The 24,518-nt window shown below is 44.6% G+C and overlaps 1 protein-coding gene across 1 annotated transcript in view; it reads right to left on the bottom strand.

The window, feature by feature from the left end:
* RGS7BP (regulator of G protein signaling 7 binding protein) overlaps positions 1-4,747 on the bottom strand; it is a 567,198-nt gene extending 562,451 nt beyond the window's left edge. The window contains exon 1 of the mRNA XM_069627344.1: positions 3,930-4,747. Coding sequence (XP_069483445.1) covers positions 3,930-4,082 — 153 coding nt within the window. The 5' untranslated portion in view covers positions 4,083-4,747. The remainder of the gene's footprint in view (positions 1-3,929) is intronic.
* Between the last annotated feature and the right edge of the window lie 19,771 nt (positions 4,748-24,518).

Here is a 24,518-nt window from a genome sequence, read left to right as displayed (position 1 = left end):
GATATGGGGCTGAGTGTCTAAAGAAGTGTTAGGGTAGCATACCTTGGTGGCGAAGCAGTTTAGTCATGTTTACGAGGTAAGGATGGGATGTTGTCTATTTTCTTGCAAGAAAGCGGTGAAAATAGACATTTGCGTGTTCATAAACTGAGAGCTCAAACTGCTATTTCTCGGTAACGTTAACTCTTATTTTAAACCACAAAACAGCTTTTCTATGCATTGTATCAATATGCTTAACCTATTTTTTGCAACACATTACAGGCTCATTTTAGTGGGATTTCTGTCATCCGAACACAGACTTCTTTTATTATTTTAATAAACAACTGAAAGAAAGTTTACATTACTGTAAGCAAGAGGCCACGTATTAAAGTGGAAGACGGCGCAGCAAGGTATTATAAGACAGAAACGACCCCTTACCGTACAAAAAAAGGATATTGTAATTCACCTTTGAGTTCTGTGACCTTCTATAGCAAGTCAGCCTTGTGCCTCAGTCCTCAACTTGGGCACAAATGTCTTAGATAACTTGCAATATCCTTATAAAATAAAGTATGTGGTACCTTATTCCACACACACACACACACACACACACACACATATATATATATATATATATATATATGCCCCGCTGAAAAGCCTCCGAAGTGCCCCTGTATCTTGTCCTAACAATGCAATAAAGACATTACATACTTTTCTGATTAGGTGTTTTTCATTGACTATTTTTGCTTATATATCAAACACCATTAATGTTATGGTCGCGTTAAAATTGAATAAAAAGTAAATCTACCTTAAGATTTCTCTATGTGTCTGTCTGCATCTTTGCAAGCTGTCTCTCTTGGGTTGATGAAGCTATGTATAAGATAGTGCTGCCCCATAAGACAAAGCCAGTTTTCTGGAGCAAAAGGCATACGTTTGAGCTAATTTACATACCCACAATGCATTACACAGTGGCTTTGAACTGGAGGTGGACATCTATGAATGGCTACTGGGTGGGGCTGTAGCATGTGTGACTTAGCTGAAATGGCCTATTCTACTCTCCCGTTTCAAGTAGGAGGCTTTTTATTATACGTTTTGAACATACCCTAATAGTGATAAAGCGAGAGTGAACACCACTGGCTGCACAAAGGTAAGCATTTTGATTGTGTAGCGCCCACATCCCTGCCCTTCTGGTGCCACTGGTACATTGAAAAATAAGCAGCATGGTTCGCAGAGGGGAATTATGTTCCTTTGAGAGTTTGATTACTTTTCTAGTTAAATCCTCCTGAATGCCCTGCTCATATTGCACTTTCCAGGCACACAAGAGAGAGCAGGGGCGTAGGGGTTCAAAAGTAGAAATGCCTGCTTTTGTTCTATTGCAGAAACATTTAGGGCCTCATTACGCGGACGGCGGTGGACCAAGGTGTTATTAGCACCTTGGTCCATGCCGGTAAAATACTGGCACCGCCTTGGTGGAAAGGGGAATTACCGCCCTATTCCAAGGTTGGTGGGGCGGTAATTCCCCCTTCCCCCATTGCCCTTCCCCATTCCCATTTTTGCCCCATAGGGCATAATGGGAATGGGGAAGGTGCTAATTACGGCACCGCAAATTGTGGTACCGTAATGAGCTCCCTGGTCCCTTTGCGGGTTGGTTTTTAACGCCTGCAAAAAGCAGGCATTGAATTCTCCAACCCGCAAAGGGACCTCGTAGTAAGGCGGTAAGGTTTAACGGTCACCGGTACCATTAACGGTGACCGTTAACCCTTACCGCCGTCCGTGTAATGAGGCCCTTAATCCCTTTGAAATATTCTGTATAATTTGCCTTCAGACAAGTCCAATGTATTTGTTGTGTGTGTGCGCGTGTGTCTTGAGAATTTGCTCCCTTGTGAAGGCCTTATCTGACATTAGGTTGGTAGCTGAAACTTGACTGTCACCTTGAGGGTATCTCAAATTCAATGACGGGATTATACTATACACTTTATAACAGCACAGTGAGATGAAACATAATTTCAGCCTCTTTGAACATCAGTGAATTAGAAGGCTGAAAGCATGGGAGGGGGCGAACCAGCTGGGACATCAGCAGGCCCATTAAGCTACAAATCCACAACACACAGGTAGCCTTAGATTCATGGTGCAAAATATACACGCGGCTCAGCAAAATCGCATTCATCTATTCACAATTGGGCATTTTCCTTTCACCAAATTGAAAAGGGGACTTTTTTTTTTTACCAAACGGTTAAGAAAAATGTGTAAGTAGTATCAGGCTTAATGTAGTGTTATGCCAACAATAACCTTTGTTTATTTATTAATTTTTATTTATTTTGAAGCTTATATAGCGCGCCAAGCCCAAAGGCATCTGGGCGCTTTCTTACAGAATGTAGAAGTTACCATTGTTACACAAGCAGGTAAAAGACAGACATTGCATAAGATAATGCCATTACAGATAGATAACGTGAGCATAATATACAGAGAATGCAGATTCAGGGAGGAGTAAGAGGGGGTAATGACGCGATGGGCTGATAGGAATACTTAGTTACTTGGGCTTTGAGTAAAGAGGTGCGCTTAGAGCTGAGGGGGAGCGGCAGTGAGTTCCAGAGTTTACTGGCAATAGTGGGGAAGCTGCTACCACCTGCCTTTTGGAGCTTGAACCTGGGAGTGGCGAGGCAGTGCTGATAAGCTGCTCTAGTTGGTCTAGAGCGTTTTGATCTTTCTATTTTGGTTCAACAGCACCATAAACCAAACTACTCATTGACCATTGCTGCGCGCGACAGACACACAGACACACACTGTACATCGGAATTGTATGTGTTGACATGAATAATTTGCAGGCGAGCAGTTATAGGGTATGGTCTGGAATGATGAGGCGTAAAGTGTGCATTTTCTCAGACTGAATGAAAGTGGCACTGCACTTTATTGAGCTCAAAGTGTAGAGTAGGTCACTTTAAAGCACTTGCATACTGCTGTCCGGTCAGTAGACAGTTAAACACTATGCGCCTCGCCATATAAGTAAGGGGCCTTGTAACCTAGGAGACAGGCGAGAAGGAGGAACAGGGAGGAGCTCAAGGAGTAGCAGTCACAGTATGGACGACAGCAGAGTGGAAGGAAGCCAGGGAAGTTCTTACTGTGGAGGCCAGGCTGGGCTGCTACTTATTACGCAACTCAACGCGAGATGCTGCGCAGTTACAGCGGTTACTGCTCTATTCCATTTAGTATCCAACTACGACAGTGTCCCCTGAGGGTCACTCGCCGGTTGCCTGAACTAGGGTAATGCCCCCTGCGCCCCCCTGGGCAGCTGTACTGCCAGCAGCAAAAGCTTCCGCGAGCCGACCTGGCCCCAGCTGTTGGCAGCAGGATCACGCAGGCGCAGGGACAGTCGTAGTGTGTGCCGGAGGCAAGTGTTCTCACATCCCGTCAGAATGAGGATAGTGACGTTTCTCGCTGCACTCAACAGAGCCGGGCTGAAAATAAGCAATGCACAGGACGCCCAAGCACTTCAAGAAGAACACGCTCTCCTCTTGCAGTAGAGAGAAATACAGGCCACGACAACATCATCATCCCAATTCCCGTTCATATGCCCTGCCTGCCATTAACTCAACACGCACAGTTCCCGACCAACGCACCCTTGCTCCGATTAGTGATGTATAGAATTCGACATGAAAGGCCCAGATGGTTTTAAAAGGGTGCACTCTGCTCTTTACATATAGCCTTGCTACCCATGAAATGCTGACACGCCCCACCAGCTACGCTCCCCAGCCCGCACGCGGTGCCCGGCCGGCTCTCCCCAGCGCCTCGTTTATTTAGGCGCACATCACATCATCGCTCGGGCGAGGGGGACTGCAGTTTTAAAAATAGTGCATCCGCACGTGAGGGGAATAGTAAGACTGGGTGGGGGGGAGTGGCAGCGCAGCTAGGCATGCATGCACGCCAGGGGGAGGGAAGGGCTCGCACGGTATACCCACCATCTTGCAGACGTCCAGGGCTCGCAGGGTCCGGTGGGCGCTCTCCGAGCTCCCCCGGCGCTCAGCGTCTCGAGGGAAGGCTTTGCCGCTGATCTGGAAGAGAGATCCGGCCGAGCGCGGGCGGGTTTTGCGCCCATTCGGTGCAGAACTCATGCAGACACATCCACCAAAAAACAAGGCTACGCCGAGACAACAGGGCGAGGGCGTGCGGATCCGAGAGGACCGTGGCCAGGAGCCCCGGGCCGGGCTCCCCTCCCTCTCTTCAGAGAGCCGGGGAAGGCTGCCGCCGCCGCCGGTAACCTTCAGTTTGAAGGAGAACGGTATGTCCCGAAGAAGCGGCGGTCGTGCCTTGCAGCATCGCTTTCAAACGCCCATAAAACGCTTCGCCTAAATGTGAAGCAACACAAAAAAACAGCTCAACTTCTCCTCAGCAGCAGCAGCGGCGGCAGCAGCAGCATCCCGGCGCCTGCAGAAATATCCCAATGCTGTCATACTGACGAGCCTTGCTTTCAGCATCGATTCTGAGGCAGGCAAAACACAACCATGTCTTGCCGCCGAGCCTTTCCATTCAGAAGTGAAGGGCTTTCAGGGCCGCCAGCCTTCGGAAGACTCCCTCTGCCTGTATTCCCGGGGCACCGTCTGCCGCTTCATTACCCAAATGAGAGCTAGGGCTCCGGTCTCGCCGGAGTAGTAAAATGGTCCTTAATGCGCTGGCCCGGATCCTGCCTCAGAGGTCCTCCCCCGGCATCCTCTCGGCGCTTAGTAGTGGAGCTGCCAGCCGCACAGGGGATCTGGAACGCCTGACGTGGTTAGCAGCCCCGCACATTGATAGGACGGCCATACTAATGGGATCCGTCAATCCAGCCCCTGCACCTTACACATTCACCCTATCAAATTCTCAATAATAGCGCTGGTGTTGTTACTTCGTTCTGTGCTAATATTAGAAACAGCAAGTGCCTTCGCTGGAACACAGAGAGGCTTCAGGATAAGATCACATGGACCTTTCCTGCGGAGCCATGTACGCTTGGAGGGCCTTTTCCACAGGGCCCACTCGTGTATTTTGTTCAAATGGGCCAGGGATATTTGCTATAGGATATCAATTACGGTTAACAAGTACTAATCAGCTGAAACTAAAAGAAAAGTCCACTTTTCAATGTGATACATTTTCTAAGCATAGTCTGAAAAGCACGTGTAGTGAGTGTAACTCCACCAGGGTGTTGTCACACCTTAGTCTGTGAAAATGAAAAAGGAGAACTGATGGAATTGGGGAAAGTGAAGAAGGATAAGAAAGTAAAACAAACCTATTAAGAGAGTGAAACAATTGGAATGGGGGTAAAGGTCATGGATATGGGGACTCAGGAATGTGCATCTCAGTTTAGATCAGAGCTTTACTCTATTGGTAAAATCTAGACTACCAGAGCATGGCGCTGGATGTATTTGTTCAGTGGTTGGCATGGTGGGCTTGAGAGGTGCTCAAGCACGTCCTAACAGTGTGGAGGCTTTCACGAGATTAGTTTGTAAGAAACAATCCCTGTATCAGGGGAGATGACTGGGATTGCCAAGCCAGCTGACAGCTGCGTTAGCTCCAAGAGTTGGACATGTATCGAAGGGAAAGCGCTGGCTAGGTGTATAGAGGAGATATGATGCACTTGCGTCCAATAATATTAGGTTCTATAAACTAGGTATACGTCACTGTAGCCTCATAAAAGTTACAACTCATATTGAAATAGCTCACACAGCCAACTAGCCGAGCCAGCAAGGCAATTCATATCCCAAGTGGACCCTGTACAGCCTCTTGCAGGATTAACAACCACACACACACTAGATACCTGACAGCACCACCATCCAGATCAGGCCGAAAGCATCCCTTGGACGAGGTGCCTTTTCATCAACGCTCACTCCATGTCCAAACAGTAAGGACATAACTACCCCCGGAGGGCAACGCACACTCACTCTTTGACCATCACAATTAATTTAGTGAACCCCACTAGTAATGGTGGAGGAAGAATCACCCTCAGATTATGAATCTTGCTTGCATTATATACTGACTCACATGCCAACACTTACTACAAGGTGTAAGTTGTAATTCGAGTTAAATTAATGTGAATTAATATGTGCTCTGCATATATGTAGGGAGTTCCAGAATGTCTTTTTAATGTCTTTTACCGACAATGGAGTGATCAAAGGGAAGGGAACACAAGCTGGGGGTGGAATGGCATGTTAACTGGCCTGTCGCAAATAGCGGGTATTGACCATTGATTATGGTAAAATTATCATATACATACACACGTCATAAAATAGCTCATAGTACAATCAAGATTTCCCATCTCTTGGATTATTCAACCCACATAAATCCAGACTGGTGAGTGTCTCCAGATTTTCATGACCCATCGCCAGCTGCACACTGAGGAAAATCAATCACTTTGGATCTCATTACAAGGTTACCAGTATCCTGTTGGTATTACTGCCAGGATACCAGCAACCAGCAGCACCGTTACTACCACTTGGTCTGGCAGAATTAATAACCGATTACAAGTGGCAGTAACATCAGTAAATCCCCATTCCATGGAGTCTCATACCGGTGCCAGAAATACCGGCTAATTTTGCAGGTAGGATGGCGGAATTACCTCCAGCTTTTAGCTGGAGGTAATTCAGGCCATCCCAATGTAAACCTTTACTTTGCGGTGCAGTAACGTGCCGGTATGTGTTAATACCGGCACATTATTACAGCACCGGCAAAGTTGTAAAGAGTCCCTTTGTCTTTTACCTCCTCCAATAACATCTCAAAGGCGCAATGGAAGACAGTCCCTTGTTTAAATGCAATAACACTGTTCTACCCCCGTAGACCCTTTTAGCCACTACTTGCCTAGCGCCTAGCTTTCCTGACCTACAGAAATCATCCCCCTCTCTGCTTACATTCTCTAGTCCTGATGCACTCTGTGCCAGCTGCACCCAAATTCCATTCCACCTATTCCCAACCCCACCTTACTGAGTCACAAGTCTTGTCCCCTGCAAGGAACCACCTCTCCATCAGAAGACCCATGACACCACCATCCATTGGTTAACCTCACCCACCCCAATGTGTGACCTGAGCCCCCTCCCTCTCAACTTGGGAATCCGGGCAAGTGGTATCATCGCAAAATGTACCATGTGCGATACACCATTAATTCAACATTTACCAAAACAGTTCACCAAAAAAAAGAGTCCTGATGGTTTTGTTGAGGGCACCTTGCATAAAAGTTCAAACGGCTCAGTTATTTCAATGAGTGCCCACTTCGTCATCAAAACATCCTCATTATTGCAAAGAAACACTGCCTGCAAGCAAAGACTGCATCCACCTCACACCTGCCTGGATGGAAAATGTTCTCATGATCGCTACAGTTATACTGAACACAAAGCTCTTCACATCCGAACAGGCACCACTCCACACCCACCAGACACTGTGATCCCTCGCAATGTATTACACTCCCCCACCCCTACGCCAGGCTCCAGAAGAAAACAATTCCCTGGAACCCCAATACCCCAACACAAAAAACATCACCCCAGAACAATACACCAATGCCACCCAACAACGAATCCAACTAGACCAGGAGTGACTCAGTGCCCAAATACCCCATCAAATCCCAATTGTAGCCTAAAATGTTGTTTCTAGATGATACATTGTCACCTTTAACAATGAGAAAGTACAAGCAAATGTATGCAAAAGAAAAGAAAAAAAGGGACAATTTGGCCCAGCCTGACGAGCCGAGTAACACAATCTAAGCATAAAGTCTCTGCCGCTCCACTAGACCTTCCTGCATCAATTAACTCACCCAAAATATTTGTAGGTTCAGAAACACATGAAAACAATTGCCACTGTCTCTCAGTCACAAAATACGTTGCCATTAAGCTAGATGTCAAAAAGCAAATTAGAAAACACGTGGATTGGTTTCCTTGTCTTGGGAGAAAATGATCTATACTACCAACCTGTCAGCCATCTTGGAACATATCATTCTGCGAATTGTCAATTCTGCACATTTCTTTCTGTGTACACATATAATCCAGGCACTGTTTTACAAGTGTGGTATACACATGTATTTCTGTGTTATGGTACGTTATAAAAGTGCTTCAAAAGGTAAACAGATAAAAGAGTGGGGAAACTGAAACAGGAGAGCTGTAATAGGAGGCTGGCACAGCAAATGGAAAGTTGGGAGTGATCTGTACCCTAAACCAGTGCTTACCGCTCCTAAGAGTGAAGTCTAACTTTTCTGTCGTGTTTGTCAGTGGATTTGGTCCAACGTGGAGGAAACATGGCAGGTCGGTCTCTCCAAATCCCACATCAGTGGTGGTTTAAAAAATAACTCTGAACATCTGGTATTGTCAATAACCAAAAGGTGTGCAGTAAGTAATTTAAGCAAAACTAAAATATATTTGAACTTAATCTTTGGAGCACACTAGGCATGGCCAAACAGAGTGTCAACCTTTGGAGTATACTGGCAACGTTCTTTCTGATGGACACAATCATTCGCCCAGGCATGCCACATATTTGAAATCTAGCACTGACAAAATCTAGACTGAAAAGACCTTAAGCAGTCACCTAGTGGCGCCATGAGACTCCATGGATGACTCCATCACTACTCCTTGGCCCCTTTTGTGAAAGAAGAAGTACATACGCTGTACACACCATGGGAATCAAACTATAGTTCGAATCATGCCACTTTTCAATCTCCCGTGGGCAAAGGCAAGGAAACAGCAGAAATATAACTATACTATAAAGAATAGTATGTATTACAAATGAGCAAAAAAGGGGTCCTCATTTTTTGGGGGCCATGTGGATGAGGACCAGAACATATATCAGGCAAAGACAGTTCCACAATACGGCTACCCACTCTTCATATGGTCAAGTTGTGCTTGTCCCACTTTACCACGTACATAGAGCTGTCATATATGATTTAGACAGACGTACACAGGATGTTCAAAAAAAACAATTCATGTTTTAATCAATATACGAAATATGTTAACACAAACTAAAAACATGTAAAAAATACACTTCATTGCGATGTAACGCAATAAATTGTCTCAGTTTTATACACATGCTCCTTATTTGTGCAGGGGTAGAAAGTGAGGTTAGTATTGAGGAGTGAGGGGCATTATTTGGAACAAATATCACTATGTCTGCCCTCTCTATTTTCATTCAACACTGGGTGTGTCAACACTGAGTACTTAATCGTGTTGCTAGGTCCAAGAATTAAAGTCTACTGTTGGCTAAATCTACATGGTAAACTTTCTTGGGCCTGTCTTCAGGACACTTCTCGTTGGACATACGTCGAAGACTTTGGTGTGTTTAGATGGTCTACGATGGACTTCATGGACTTCGCATTAAGTGCTGCAAAAAACAAGATGGTCAACATTAAAAACAAAACTAGACCTGTGTATCATCTCTATTATCTATGCGGAGGGAGTGTTGCACTAACCTTCAATTCCTTTGAAACGTATGAGAAGGCATATTTCCGATGTTATTATTCTGAAGATCCTCCATCAGTTGTAATTGTTATCACGCTAATGGGAAGAAAACGCAGAAAGCATTTATGTTTTTAGCACTTTTGGAAATGTCATTTAGACATTAAAAGGGGAACACCATTTGTGTCCCAACGTTTATCATATGGTGGAACAGGTATTTATCACACAACGTTTTCACAGTTTGATAACGCCATCATTTCTGATTTTTTACAGTTTTACAAGTATACATGTTACCAGGCATTTAATAGTCGTTCTACCCATTCTGCTTATATAGTCACCAAAATGTGCATAATGACATTGAGATTTTCACTGGTACAATCGTGTTCTTACTCGTATACCACTAGAGTGCTATTAACGAAAAAAGATATGTCTCTATAATGCCCCTTTCTAATTCAAGACTCTTATTCCCATGATGCTTGTGTGAAAACTTGCATTTGACACTTACGTGATATTTAAGATGTTTCTTCGCGTGTCATGCACTATGTTCCTCAGCTTTCCGAGGGGAATCTCACGCAGTGTCCGCTGGTGTCTTTTAAAGATTCAGGGCTGACTTCCTTTATTGAGCATGTTTTACCGCCAATATTTTATGCGGTTGCCGACAAAGCAATTCCAATGGGAAATATATATATATATATATATATGTGTGTGGTTGACCCTGTACAAAAGTGCAGGGAAGTCGGAAGGCACTCCAGGAAGCAGTTTTGCATTCAGGAATCTCGGCAAAACACTGAGGCAGGAAACCATTAGTTGTCAGCCAAAAAAATATATACTTTAATAAATCAAATGTCCATACATTAGAGACATCTCTTCATTGTATTCATTTTTTTTGGAAAAGATTATATATACATCTAAGAAACTAATCGCAACGTGGGTACTTACTTCACGTTATCCTTTCATCTTGTTTACTCATGCCGGATGCAATGCGTAGTGTAAGCGTGTTCCCTGGGTATGTATTAAATGTTCTTTCATAGAACACTACACCGCTACATTTCTTTAGTGATGGTGTGTTTCCAGACGCCATCTTGGGTGTTGTATGTGCGTATTGCTGCTATAGGAGCAGTGCATGCCATTCATTACATGTTCCCTGTAGGCTTTTTATGTTTTCAGACTTGCAATATCTTTCTGCAACTTTTTCTTTTATTAGACATGTGATATCATTTCTTCACATGTTCTATTTGTCATTTATATTTGAAACATAAAAAATGAAACAGGCATGTTTTACTCATCTGTCATTTTTTACAATTATTGGTTTTGGTTTTCAGAAACCCAGCTGCCTGATCTGGTAGTAATAACATCAGTAACCACTTTTAGAGCTTCAATTAATGTGGATGGTGTTTCTTCACAGAACACTTGTCTGGTTCAAAAGATGTTTTACGGATTTTCTGAATGGGACATGTATGTATAATACATCTGTCGAAAGACTGTAGAGCAAATAAGGAAAGAGACACCCAGCGCTTGCACTTAGTCTCATTAATTGTTTGTTATAAAGCTGCGGGTGATTAGTATGGTGTGGGTGTATTGCCCTACACTCCACAGTCCAAGAGCACTGTCATGCAAGGTCTATACAATCACACTGCGCCAAACAATATATTTTTAAAAATGCATGATTATGCATAGCTTAATGGTAGATCTGATCAGCCTGACACATGTTTCGAGAATGCCTCTTCTTCTGAGGCTGATATGTAATCAATTTATATGCATAATGAAGTATGCATTCAGCATAATAAAAGTTAATCAAAGACACAATTGATAACCCATTTTGGTAGCAGAACACAAAGTATATCAAGGGATGGCAAAATCCATATCATATTACAATTAATCATATAACAAAATGTCATACTTCACCAAAAATACATACCATTTAGGTAAATCAAGAAAAAAGAAAAGAGAAAGAATGGAAAATGGAAAACATGTTAGTCTATTTCAAAATGCATTCAATTCAATGATCATTGTTGCAGTGTGTCACATCATGTAAATCTCATACTAGAGGTAACCAAAATGCATAATTACCAGTTCCAATAGTCTGATTTCTTGTGTTATTTCCCCACATATGGAAAATAAAAAAACGATGCCCATTAGCATCAATTGATTTCAAATCTAACTTCATAGATCCATTAATACATTAATACTTACTATTAACTCTCACTTAGTTAATAAAGTCGTAATTTACCACCAAAAATAAATGTAAGCAATCCACATCATCTGTAAATCAAAGAATCATGTCAAATTCACTCATAATTAGCACCCATGCTGTAGCAAACAGTATTACCGTACAACTTTTTTATGCCAGAAAATCTTATTACCTTCCACTCTCGTGCATTAGCACCAACTCTGCCAGTGTGCGATTTCATATGTCATCCAGACATCCCGATTGTGTTCAATGTTTACAATTGTTGCGGATAGCCAGAAAAAGTAAAGGGGAAGAGGACAAATCCCAGACGGGCACCTAATTACTCATTGATTCCACCAATTTATGTTAAAAGGTTCATAAAGTCTCTCCAGGGACCGTGCAAAAACTAACAGCCATCTTACTCACCAGCCTTTCGGCATCTGTCTATTTCGCGGGAGAGCTCACAGTCGTGTCTCCCTCATTTGTTATATTAAAGCTAGACTGTTGGCAACTGCACTGTTGCCCAGTGCAGCATGTCTGCCATCTTGAGTGAGTACCTACACAAATCGTCCGTTGACTAAACTAAACTTCACCATAGTCAATGTGCTTACATTGCTAATCTATATAGATTCAGTCAACTCACCAAGATATTTGAATTATATACACAATGCATCTGATTATTAAACGCCTAATTATCTGGGTCAATTAAGAAGCCTTTAAGATCATTATCAACATCTAGGGCAACCGGAAAGTCCGGATAAGCTTAACCTGACATTCAAATCTCATATAGTCAATTATTAGTCCGCTACATATACTCACAACCATTTGCCCATTTGTTGCATGATGTGACATTACCCGCTGACTCGATCATTGCGTGTTAGTAAAATCAAGGATGTATATAATAGACAATTCCATATTGATACAATCATTAGGAGTTAACTCTTTAGGCTTGAGGCATACATATTTTGACAGTGTCATGGCACACACTTAATTCAATCCATGTTTTCACATTAGTCTATTGTAATAGCATCAATAGAATAGAAAAAGTTCACAAAAATCACTGATTTATCCAAGTACTTGTTTCAAATTAGATGCATATCTCAAATTAATCACATATGTATATTAAAGTTAAGAGTTCATGAACTTGGTTATAATACCACTTGTTAAAAACATAAAATGCATAATACGTTGTCTCTGTTTGTGGGTTATACTTAAAGAAAGACATGAAATTCATGGTCTGAATTGAGGCCTCGGGTTACCAATCTATATTTGCAAATGAATCTCGCCTCAGGTTGTCTTAATCTGAGTTCACGGTTACCCCCTCTTTGTGTCGCACTTACTTGAGCAATACCAGTAAATCGAATAGCCTGTTTGTCATCCATTTGATGCACTTCCTGCCAGTGCACTGCTAGAGGGTATTTTCTCTCTCGGTTGGACATGGATGACAAATGTTCTATGATCCGAGTTTTGAGGGGTCTAATAGTACTACCAATATAACATAATCCACAAATACATGTTATACAAACTTGGTATTACAGTTGGTAAATGATTTGGTCATATGTTTCCCCAAAGTTCCGAAGTCTAATACTGATGCTTCCAATGTGTGTGCGCAGATATTACAGTTCCCACATTTGTGAAAACCATTCGGACAACCATGAGACAACCATGTACTGCTTCTTGTTTGATTTTTCATGTGTGATGGACACAACATATTTTTAAGCGTTGGAGCTCTGCTGAAGATAATGCCAGGTTTAGGTTCAAGGATTTTTGCTAAATCTTGATCTAAATGTAGCCGATGCCAATGACGCTTCGAAATTGTATAGCTATTATTACTGTCAGCATTAAATCTAGTTATCAGTCCGACTTGGTTCATTTGTTTAGTACATTTTTGACGTAGAGTTAACAATTCAGCTCTCATCATTCTTGAAACTTCTCATTACGCTTTATTAAGTACTCGGGGCTTGTAACCTCTTGTTTTAAATTTCTCATGAATTACCTTTCCTCATCAAATTCAATAATCTCTGAACAGTTCCGCTTGGCCCAAATATATTCGCCTTTGGGAATATTATTAATTACTGTCTTTTTATGACTGTTTGTTGCATGTAGTACTGCATTAACAGATGTTGGTTTCTGGTAAGTTTTGGTCTTAAAACCATTCTCAGACAATGAAACTGTTAAATCTAGAAAGTCAATTGAAGTCTTACTCCATTGGAGTGTAAATTCTTTAAGACCAAAACTTACCGGAAACCAACATCTGTTAATGCAATCATCACGAGTTTTGCAGTAGCACTTAAAAGCTATTACCGCTGCATTTAAGGGCTGGCCCTATTATGAGTTGAGCGGAAAGTTTGGAGCTTTTTCCTGGAGGTAAAAATCCAGCTGTCTGCCCATTTTCGGCGCTAATACCACTAGCGCTAATAGTACCATGAAACCCCCATTGGGTCAATGGGGAATGGGAAATAACCGTTAGCCCGTATTCCCCGGACAGAGTAGCAGTAATGCTATTTGCGCAGACTCGTGATGAGGCCCAAGTCCTTTCGGCACTAAGGTACCTGTAGCTGACCCGCTCTGAAATGACTTGTACACATGTCTCCCTTCCTTTCATAGGACACAGGATGGCCGCCAGATCCACATCTTGCTGAGCTATGGATCACTTCGTAATCACACATCAATGAAATCTTTGGTCCTAAAGAAGATGACATACTAATCTCCGTCATTGAAACTGGTCAACGCTTTCATCTTTTCGTGATATCCTTTGACTGATACAGGATACTTTGTTCAACATTAGCAATCCCCGTTGGGGGGTGTACTTACCGATGCAGGCCTCTGTCACCGCTTCTGCGTTTATAATAACTGTTTTGTTACCTTCTTCTGTGTAGACATACCTGACCTGCTCCTTGGTCTTGAACACACTGCATAGTAGGTGAATATAGCAATCAACAGGATAGAAACTCCCCTTTGGAATGTTCTGACTCTGCTAAGTAATTCAATTATTGCCTTCTTTGTTCAAGTTAGTGTTTTTTAAGTTTCTTTTTTAGTCAAGGGATAGAATTCTCTTCTATTTCCTTTTAGATAGGTGGCACAACACTGTGAACCTAGGGATAGCATTCCCCGACAGCGTCAGGGTGAGCTTCATTTTAGGGTCAGCTTTAGCAACGTCAAGTGTATTCACACACCTAATTGAAGTGTATTCACTGATCTGTTCACAATACATCCCATGTGTGTTATCACTTTAGCAAGTTTATGATGGTGGAGAAACCAATCACTCTATAACTAACTTGTTCCCTGTCTGTTGTTTTCATAATGTAGCAGAAGACAGGAGCGGCAAAGAGGATGGAAGAGTGCTTTGCCTACCCGAAGAGGTTGAAGTGTATCCTGTTGAAGCCTGTCTAACAAGTCAAAGTACTGTGCTATAGAAACAATTAAACTGTGGTAATATAAAAAGTTTGTCAGTAGATGTCGCATTGAAGTGGTATGAAGCAGTAGCATACGGTGGGACAAAGGTGACTCTTCTCATAGTACCAACAGTAGAAGTGTGGTTCTTGAAGTGGAAGCAAAGAAAAAGCATCCTGACAAATATACCAATATACAGTTTTATCTAAAGTTGAACTGTAGACATCTATACAGTTGTAACTAAAGCTGGAATGAAGAAGCCTTAAGGTAAATATTACATCTTCTTTTAAAAGTGTTACAAGTGGTTTTGAAGGAGGGCCAATTTATTATAACCAGGACAACCATTGATGCCTTTTCTTTTCTGGTAGCTGGAAGAGGATCTCTCGTCCAGAAACACAGATTTGCTACCAGTGGATTTTTCTGGATAAACCTCTTTAACTTGGAACTATCAAGAGCTGGTTCAAGACTGTCTTTTTCTTTGAAGAACATTTTGGTTGGCTTTGAAACCTGGTGAAGGGATCTTACCCAGGATAAGAAAAAGGTCATTTAGATATTAGGTTAATGTTGTTTATTTTATGGTGTTGCTATATGATTTCATTGTATGTTTGTTGTTTAGTACGAGGGCCAGTTTACTCATGCTAGAGCTTGTTCCCTTAGCTTCAAGAGTAGGCAGGGAATTCCTCAGTAGAGTAGGACAAGCAAAGCTTAATTTTTCATTTATTTACTTTAATAAAATGTCATATTTAGAGAAATCTACAAGCCACTGTCTGCCTGACATTACTGACCGCTCACACAAGACAGTGACTAGATTCAGGGCCTGCCTCGAAGCTGTAGGTGCATGGATGTGTACTGACTGTCTCAAGTTGAATGGGGAAAAACAGAGGTGTTGGAGGTGGACCCTGCTTCCTCTACTGCCTTTTGTACCCCCTATTTTTGGCCATCTTCCTTGGGCCCTTTACCTTCTACTGTTCCACCAGTGAATGATTTAGGGTTAAAGATATCAGCTTCTATGTCTGCGGAATCTCAGATAAGTGCAGTATGTCAAAGGGTCTATCTTAAACTGAAAACCCTTCGTAAGGTTCTTCCTATTCTCCTTTCCCAGTTACCTGCCCTGAGGTGTCTCCACTTGTTATGTCCTCCATGGACTACTGCAACACCTTATTTCTGGCACAACCTGTCTACCTCTTATGATGCCTTCAAGTCCTGCAGACCTCTGCAGCCACAGTAGCCACTTCCACACCTAGATGTGCTCACATTATTCTGGTTCTGTGCCACCTTCATTGGCACCCATAGCCAAGCACATTCAGTTCAAGGCCTTATGTCTAGTTCATCATGCCTTTTATTGAACTGGTGCAGAAAATCTACAGGCCAAATTCTGTCTGTACATTCCTGCTCTGACACTCCGCTTGGCGCATGCCTGCCTTGTTTCTGTTTCCCGATTCAAGGCCACTCGTATTGGGGACCAATCCTTTTCGGTCACCGAGTCCCAGCTCTGGAGTTCTATTCCCCATGCTCGAGGCAGGGACGTCATTTCACCAAAATCCCAGGGGTAGCTGAGGTGACATCACCTGACCCTTGACCTCTGATGACATCACCCGAAGTGATGTCATTTGACCCCACACCAAAGTGACTTCATGGGAAGCGATGGAACACGACTGTTTACCCCCTGACAAAACAGGAAGTGGCATCACATAGCATTGTTTCTAAGTACACTATGAAAAATATGGTTACAATATCACTGTAACATGATGTACATTTTGTACAAGAATTGATCACCATATGTATCAGCAGAAACTGCAACTTGCGAGAAGCAAAATACATAGTCTGAAATGGATGCTTATTCTACTCTAAATGCTTTTTGAAGGATTTTGTCTGCATTGTGAATTTGAGGTGTTTAAGAACAAACTAAATCAGTGACTCCCCCCTGAAGGGTGCCTGAAATAAACCTTTAATGAGTCTAGCAATTATTGTTTAGAAAGCCAGAAAGACACATTATTTGTCATTCCTATTCTTTCTTATTTAGGGTCACTACTCAAAGTGTTACACTTGTGGAACCCCCTGTTTTTATTTTAGAAGCCTGAACAAGAAAGGCTGCCACTCTAGAAACAAAGAGGCACATACCACCCCTGAATGACGTCCCTGCCTCTAGGTGCCACTGAGAACAATCTCCGACTTAGGCGTTTACTAAAAACGTAGCTTTTCTAGCTTTTTCCATCCTCATTCTGCTAGCTATTGCCAAGATACATTTGGGTGTTTGCTGCAGTTTACAAATATTGGTAACATAACCTAACAAGTGAGGGATATGCAGTGTTCATAGGCTTAGGTGGAGCAAAGTCATGAGGAATTGCAGGGGTGAATGGAGGGAAGCAACCGGACTATGTGAATGTCTCTTACCCATCCCTGAGCAGGACCCTCATTATGGACTTCAATCTATCTGGTTGGAGAGCCTAATGGAGCAATGGGAGGTCCATGACCTTTATAGCTCAGAGGAACAGGCATGCCTTATAAATTTACTAGAACTCGGAGCAATTTGCCATTGAAGGTGTTTTGCGCCACCTGAAGGGTCACTGCGCGTTGATCTATGCTAACAACACAACAACCTTGTTTTATGGCAGCATGAAGTCTGCACCTCTCTTCATGTTCGCACTCGTTGTGGGGCTGGTGCCTGCAATGAAATCGGAGAATGTATGAAGGCATGTACTGAGTTGAAAGTCATATGTCCCCCATGAATGGAAGCAGCATGTGAAAACATTACATCAATCTTCTGACCTTGGGTTATGCTGATTCTCAACTTCTTTGCAACTCAGAAGAAAAAAGTGTATTCTGTATGTATCCTGGAAGGGGAGGGCGAGAATTCCCATGAGGATGCCTTTCTCCTCTCTTGAGATGGCCGGACTCTTTCCACCTTTCCACCAGGCCCTCTAGTCCCCTTCACAAATTCAAGAGCACCAGCAAAAGCCATCTAATCCTGATTTCACGGAACTGGCCCAAGAGGTTGTGGTACTCCAACCAGAAGGCACTGAGTTTGGAAGCTCCATGGAGCTTACCTTTGAGGTTGGATCTTCTCAAACAGTAAGGGGGTTGTTCTTGTACCCAAGCACACATCTTTCCTTGATGGCCTGGTCTGTGGTGACCTGGAATGAGGAGTCTGACAAAAAACAGGCATGGTTATTCTTATAAGCATTTATTTATTGATAACAGTATGGACATCCTATATTAACCCTAAATGGAGGTGATTTCCCTAACTCAGCAACACTAAAACTCCTGCCTGGAAATGTGCTGCATCAAAAAGAAAGTATTCCGTCCTAGTCAAAATCCTAAAATATCCCTGTGCCCACAACACAAACAACTAAGCTAACCAAAAAGTTGTTATGACAACCTAGGAAACTAAAAGTCTTGTAATGTTCTGAGGTCACAAAGTTCCACACTTGTAACAAAACTATGAGAATGGCTCCCTTCAAGCTAATGTCCAGCTTACACAGATCCTCTTAAGTATACTTCAGCTTTACATCCTTCATCAACGTGTTTAATTCCCTCCAAGGGTTTGGTATTCTCTTTATTTGAACGCTGTCCTTCAACTTGGCGAGGCACAAGCTCCCCAAGTCTTTTGCAACTACTGAGTACCACAGTCTCATAGAACTGACCAGGGAATCGCTTCACAATATGGTTTACTTCTTCTGTCTCTATTTCCAGTTCATAAGTCATCTCAGGCCCCTCCCAGACTTATCACTCTTCCTTTTACCTTCTCTCAGGGAATTCCTGACCGGTTTTGCAAGGGGTCACAGGTTCAATCTTCTACTTTCTTCTTCCACTCTCATTCGGCTGCTAAACCTTGCAGCCTGTCACTCTTCACTTCAGTCTGCTAGACTTTGTGGTCCGTCATTCTCTTCTTCTACTCTTCTTAGGCCCACTTGACTTAGTGGTCCATTATGACCTGCTGTCAGGGCTCAAGTTTCGGACCAAACAGTCCACCCATTACAGGTCTCTCAACCAGGGGCGTGGCCTGAGCCTATGGAGTAAGGACGTCGCTGAGCTGAGTTCCTGCCGCGATCCTTATAACTGATCCTGATACTGCATTCATCAATGAGTAACTGCAGCAAAAACCAGCTACGAGTGTGGGCAAAGCAATTAACCAGAACCCCAGAGGAAATCCGATGCAAATTGGTGCGGGGAAAATGCTGTTTCGACTGTCCGAAGATACACCCTGGGGTGAGCAAGATGGGGACTGTTCTGGCGGGGAGGGGGATGGGCAAGCACTGCTAGGAGCCTGAGCGAGACGAGAACCACTGAGCGCAGGCATTGCCCCTCTCTGTGCCTGGGGCGCAGACCACCACCGCAGAAAGGACCTACTGAAGGTGCTGCTTGGTCTGCCCACACAGAATCACAGGGTGCTGAAGCAACTGGAAGCTGTGCCCAGACCTAAGTGAACCGCATATCACCAATGCGGAGACACGGAGCAGAAGGAGACGAAACCCGACACAGTGCAGAGGTGCTCCAAGAAAAAGAACACCAGGCAGCGGATCGCTCGAGGAAGCTGCAAACCGAACCAGGGACACAGTCTGTACCGGTCGGGGGGAAGAAGAAGAAAAGTAATAGCAGACCATGCGCCTTGCTGTAACCAGCCTTCTTCTGCCGACGAGCACACCAAGGGAGGCGGCAACGGTGCTCCTGTCGGTGGGCAGAGCGGCACTGCCCACCGACAGGAGCACTGGCACTTTTCAGTGCACGATGAATGCGTGACCAAGCAAGCAGGACAGGACAAAGTGAACGCAGCTACAGCTCCAAGAGGACATGCTGAGGCTAATGAACAGCGCTGGACACATGACCACAGGTACCATTACCATAAAGCATACTGCCCGGAGATGAGAGGAGGGACAACACAGCATTAGCAAGGTTGTGGGGACTGCACCCAAGGCACGGAGCACGCGTTGGGTGATACGAGGAGAACAACCTCGTCTAGATGGGGGAAACAGCCTACCAGCATTAAGCACAGTTCAGCACACCCCCCAACACAGCACAACCTTGCGCCCAAGTGAACTAACAAACGGCACCGCATCTGACCCAGCAGCCCAGGGGCGGACTTGACTGCACTCATGCGACCAGGTTAAAGAGGAACTAAGGCAGGCAATGATGCAGCCGAGACAGCAAGATAAGTGAGTGACTAAACAGAGGCATGGTACAAATGCAACAGTAGGTGCACACTACAATAGGGGCACTTCCTCGAGGAGCACTCCAAGGAGTGAGAGTGGGATGACAAAATGGATCCTGCTCCGGTTGGAGAGAAAAAGAACCGCAACCCACTGTAAGGGGATACCCACAGCACAACCAAGCCACGGAGCGGGGGCACACACAAACAGCGTCACCAGAGGAAGACAGCGACACCACACAACAGAACCAAACCTCCACAAGCAGCGATGAGCACCCAAAACAGTAAACACACAAGTGTGCAAACAAGAAATCGGGTGCCTAGCCTCCGAACTGATCTGAGGGACCCCCCCACGAGAAGGACTTTTGGCACGCAATTAGTAGCACACACATCAAATGGTCCACGCACAAAAACATAGCCAGGCACTACTAGAGAAACACCCTCTACCAAGAACAAGAAGGAATCAACGATCATTGACTCCTTCAACACGGCCAAGCAGAAAGGGAAACCACAAACCGCCTCGGAGGCACAACCGGGGCCTCCAGAAAAGGAGATCACCACTAAAGATGGTCAAGTGCTTGAAGCAGTTGCAGCACTAAGATCCTTTAATAACACGAAAATTGAGGAGGTCAGATTGGATATGCAATTGATGAGGCAGGATGTCCCAACGGCTGAGACAGAACTAAGAGAGACGACAGAAACCACCAAAGAACTGGAGAAACGACTGACAGAGCTGGCGAGGAGCAATGCAAAGTTGGAGGCCCGGGCGGAAGACGCGTAAAGGATGCGCACCGCACAACAACATACGCCTGCTGGGTGTCCCGGAGGGGATGGAAGGATCCAACCCAATGAACTTTGTTGAAAATCTGATACTACAAGAAATAGGGGCAGGTGTTTTGTCACAAGGGTTTGTAATAGAGAGGGCCCACAGATCCCTACAGAAAAAAAGACCACCGGGTACTCACCTTCGCCACATGATAGCAAAAGTACTGAATTTCCACGACAGAGAAACAATATTGAAATTCTGAAGGGAAGGTGGGGAGATCCGCTGAGACAACGCTAGCATAGCCATATACCCGGACTATACACCGGTAGTGCAGAGGGCAAGGAATTTGTTTGTACCAGGTAAAGCGAAGCCCAGGAAATTGAACCTCAAATACATACTGATGCACCTGTCTAGACTAATAGTACTCTATAAAGGACGGGCTGTTTTCCTGGAAACGCCAGCAGCGGCTACAATGTGGTTGGAACACAACAACTTGGATGACGGAAAAGAGGCAGTAACATGAGGTACTGCTGCCACAAAAGGAGAAAGGAGAAGGGGGGAGGGACACGATACACCCACGGATGGAAGGCTGATGAGGGACAAGAAACAGTAATACACTTTGTTTTTTGGGTTTTGTTTTCTTTTTTTTGTTTGCAATACGGCAGGAACGAGGTAAGCACCTTGAACAGATCGAACAGACACACCCCACAAACTGGTAGGCGTCAGCCAGTTGCTGGGGCACCATAGCCCGCATGCTGAAGCCCGGATGAGTCAAGCAGATGCGGGGGTGCTCGAGCGCCACGGTTGGAAAGTGGCAGCTGAGTGCAGTTTTCTAGTTCTGGTTTGGTTTGGAGTTTGTAATGATTTGAACCCTACACGGAGCGAGGTATGTGCCAAGAAATGTGTGAATGTGGTCTTATATAACGGGGGCAGTGGCTACCTGGGGGGTGACACAATCAGAAAAACCTGGGAAAGTAATGGGAGACCAGGGGGGCGAGAGGGCTGGCAGGGATCCACATATCGAAATGGCCAATGATATTAGAGTACTGACATGGAATGTCCAAGGCCTGGGAACTTATATGCGCAGGAACTGGGTGAAATCCTTCATTAAAAGGAAAAGGGTGGCCATTGCATTGTTGCAAGAGACCCACATGACCAGGAAGACTATGGCCGCGGTAACAGAACACTGGGATGGGCAATGCTATGGGGCCCCCTCTCAAAATATGTCAGGGGGTGCTCATCTAGATAAGCCTGGGAACTCCATTCAAACTACTAAGCTGGGGGGCAGATCCCGAAGGCCGGTACCTAATAGTAAAAGGATGCATTGAACTGGTGGAGGTCTGCATAATAAACTCATACTTCCCCAACCATAGGATCCCGAAACATCTAGATACACTGGGGGCCAAACTAGCTGTTATAATGTGTGCTTATGAGCTTATGCTCATAAGTGGGTGCATGGAATGTTGAGGGTGTCATCTCTGTGGAATGTGAAGGCTGTGGAGTTCTGTGGGTGACGGTTGAGCCTAGCAGAGTGTAAGAGTGTTAGTGGGGTGTGGGGCTGTCCCATTGTTTCTCCTTCCTATCTGAGCATGGTGTTGTGCTGCTTAGGGTTTAGGAGCAGTTGGTATTCCGTGGTGAGTCGGTGTCGTTTCTGCTTAGGATGTAGGAACAGTTGGTGTTCCGGAGTGAGTCTGCATTTTATATGTAGCTATTGTGCTCTTGTTAGGGTCATGTTGTCCATACATTTCTGATGTACATGGCCGTGTTAGATGCGTAGTGTAGACAATAAGTGTGCCAGTGCCATGGCTATGTATGTGCCATGTCAGTTGTACGGGTTGCCCCAGTGTTTTACTACCTGGTTGGGTTGGGGCATGTTAACATTGTCATTATGCCTAATTCCGGTTCAGATGCAGTGGTAGAGTTGTTAGTTATTCAGTTAGTAAGGTTCCTGTGGAGTTGTGTGGGTGTTTGGTAATTGCGTGGACTCTCTGTGGTGTCGGGCATTTGTTGTGCTCTGTTGAGCTGGGTTGTGCTCGGTAGTGGCAGTTCTGAGATTCTGGGGGGCAGACCAGAGTGGGAGGATGTTTGCACGATGGTGGTATAGGGTTTGGTAGGTAGTTGTGTTCTGTAATGAACTGTTTGATCTGAGAGTGGCAGTCTTGGGTTCCGAGGGGCAGTTCGGAATGGTGGAAGTGCATCATTTGTTATTTTTGTTCCTTGTAGGTTCCTACCGAGGGGTTTTGGGTATTGGCTGTGGTGAATTGGAGCTGGGGGAGAATTGATCTATGCAGTTAAAGTGGCATTGGGCTTGGAGTTGGGCATTCTGGTTGTATTGTGTTTCGGCCATTTGGTAATGGTCCGGTTGGGCCTGTGGGGCATTTTGGTAGTGGGCCGGTTGGCCCTGTGAAAGTTTTCCCTGTTTTGGGTGCTGTGATTGCTAACATGGACGGCCGCCGTGTTCTGTGGTTCAGTGCTGGTCTTGTGATGACTTGGGTAGAGTGCTGGTCATATTTCCCTCGTCTCTTTGTTTCCCCAAGGGAGGGGGAAGTGTTATAATGTGTGCTTATGCTCATAAGTGGTTGTGTGGAATGTTGAGGGTGTCATCTCTGTGGAATGTGAAGGCTGTGGAGTTCTGCGGGTGACGGTTGGGCCTAGCAGAGTGTAAGAGTGTTAGTGGGGTGTGGGGCTGTCCCAGTGTTTCTCCTTCCTATCTTGTTCTTGTGTTCCCCGCAATCCTAATGTATGAAGAAGGTGCAGGAACTGGACATTAAACGTGATGTAACTTACCTGGAGTCTGTGGCGGCTTTCATTTTCACACTAGCCCAATGCTGAGAGAGTTTTTTCATATGGGGAGGGGACCTCAACTGTGTTAGGGATTGGGAGCTGGATAGGTCTAAACCGACAGCAACCAGAAATGACGCCGCAACACGGGCACTAAACACAATGGTGGAAGCCCTGGAACTAGTAGATGTGTGGAGGGAGCTACATTCCACAGAGAAAGGTTACTTTACTTCTCATAGCCAGACTCCCTGCACACGAGATTTGACTACTTATTTGTGGCCAAGGGCCACTAAACACGAATAGAATTGGCACAGTACTTAGGCAGGTCAATATCGGACCATTCACTGCTGCTGATGAATCGGAAAACGTGGGGGCCTAGACCGCCCATACCGCTGTGGTGTATGGCACCAGACGCCCTAACAGATCCGGCCTCCATGGAGGAGCTGCGAGATAAAATTGAGGAATATGTGGAAAAGAACGTAGGTAGGGTTGAAAGATGGGGCACAGTCTGGGAAGCAATGAAAGTAGTGGTGAGGGGTGAGGCCATGGCGGGTGCGGGGGGCATACGGAAAGCTCTAAGAGCTGAATTGGAGAAACTGGAGGAGGAGATAAAAACAAAGAGTCAGACACAAGGGGAACAAGGGAGGAGGAGGTGGAACTAACACGATTGCGAGGAGACTGCCAAGAGGCATGGGGAAAGCTCTCCAAGTTTGATTATTCAGTGAAAACCGCAAAAGCACATGCCGAGGGCGATAAGCCAGGCAGACTGTTAGCGTGACTATGCACGAGAGACCTCCCATGATCTCAAACCACGGAGATCAAAGATACAGCAGGCACAACACATAAAACACAAAAGGAAATCAACAAAATCTTTACAGATTTCTACACCCACCT

Source organism: Ambystoma mexicanum, chromosome 6p, assembly GCF_040938575.1.
Source record: "Ambystoma mexicanum isolate Mex_15411 chromosome 6p, UKY_AmexF1_1, whole genome shotgun sequence".
NCBI classification, from domain to species: domain Eukaryota; kingdom Metazoa; phylum Chordata; class Amphibia; order Caudata; family Ambystomatidae; genus Ambystoma; species Ambystoma mexicanum.
This window is presented reverse-complemented; position numbering and strand designations above follow the sequence as displayed.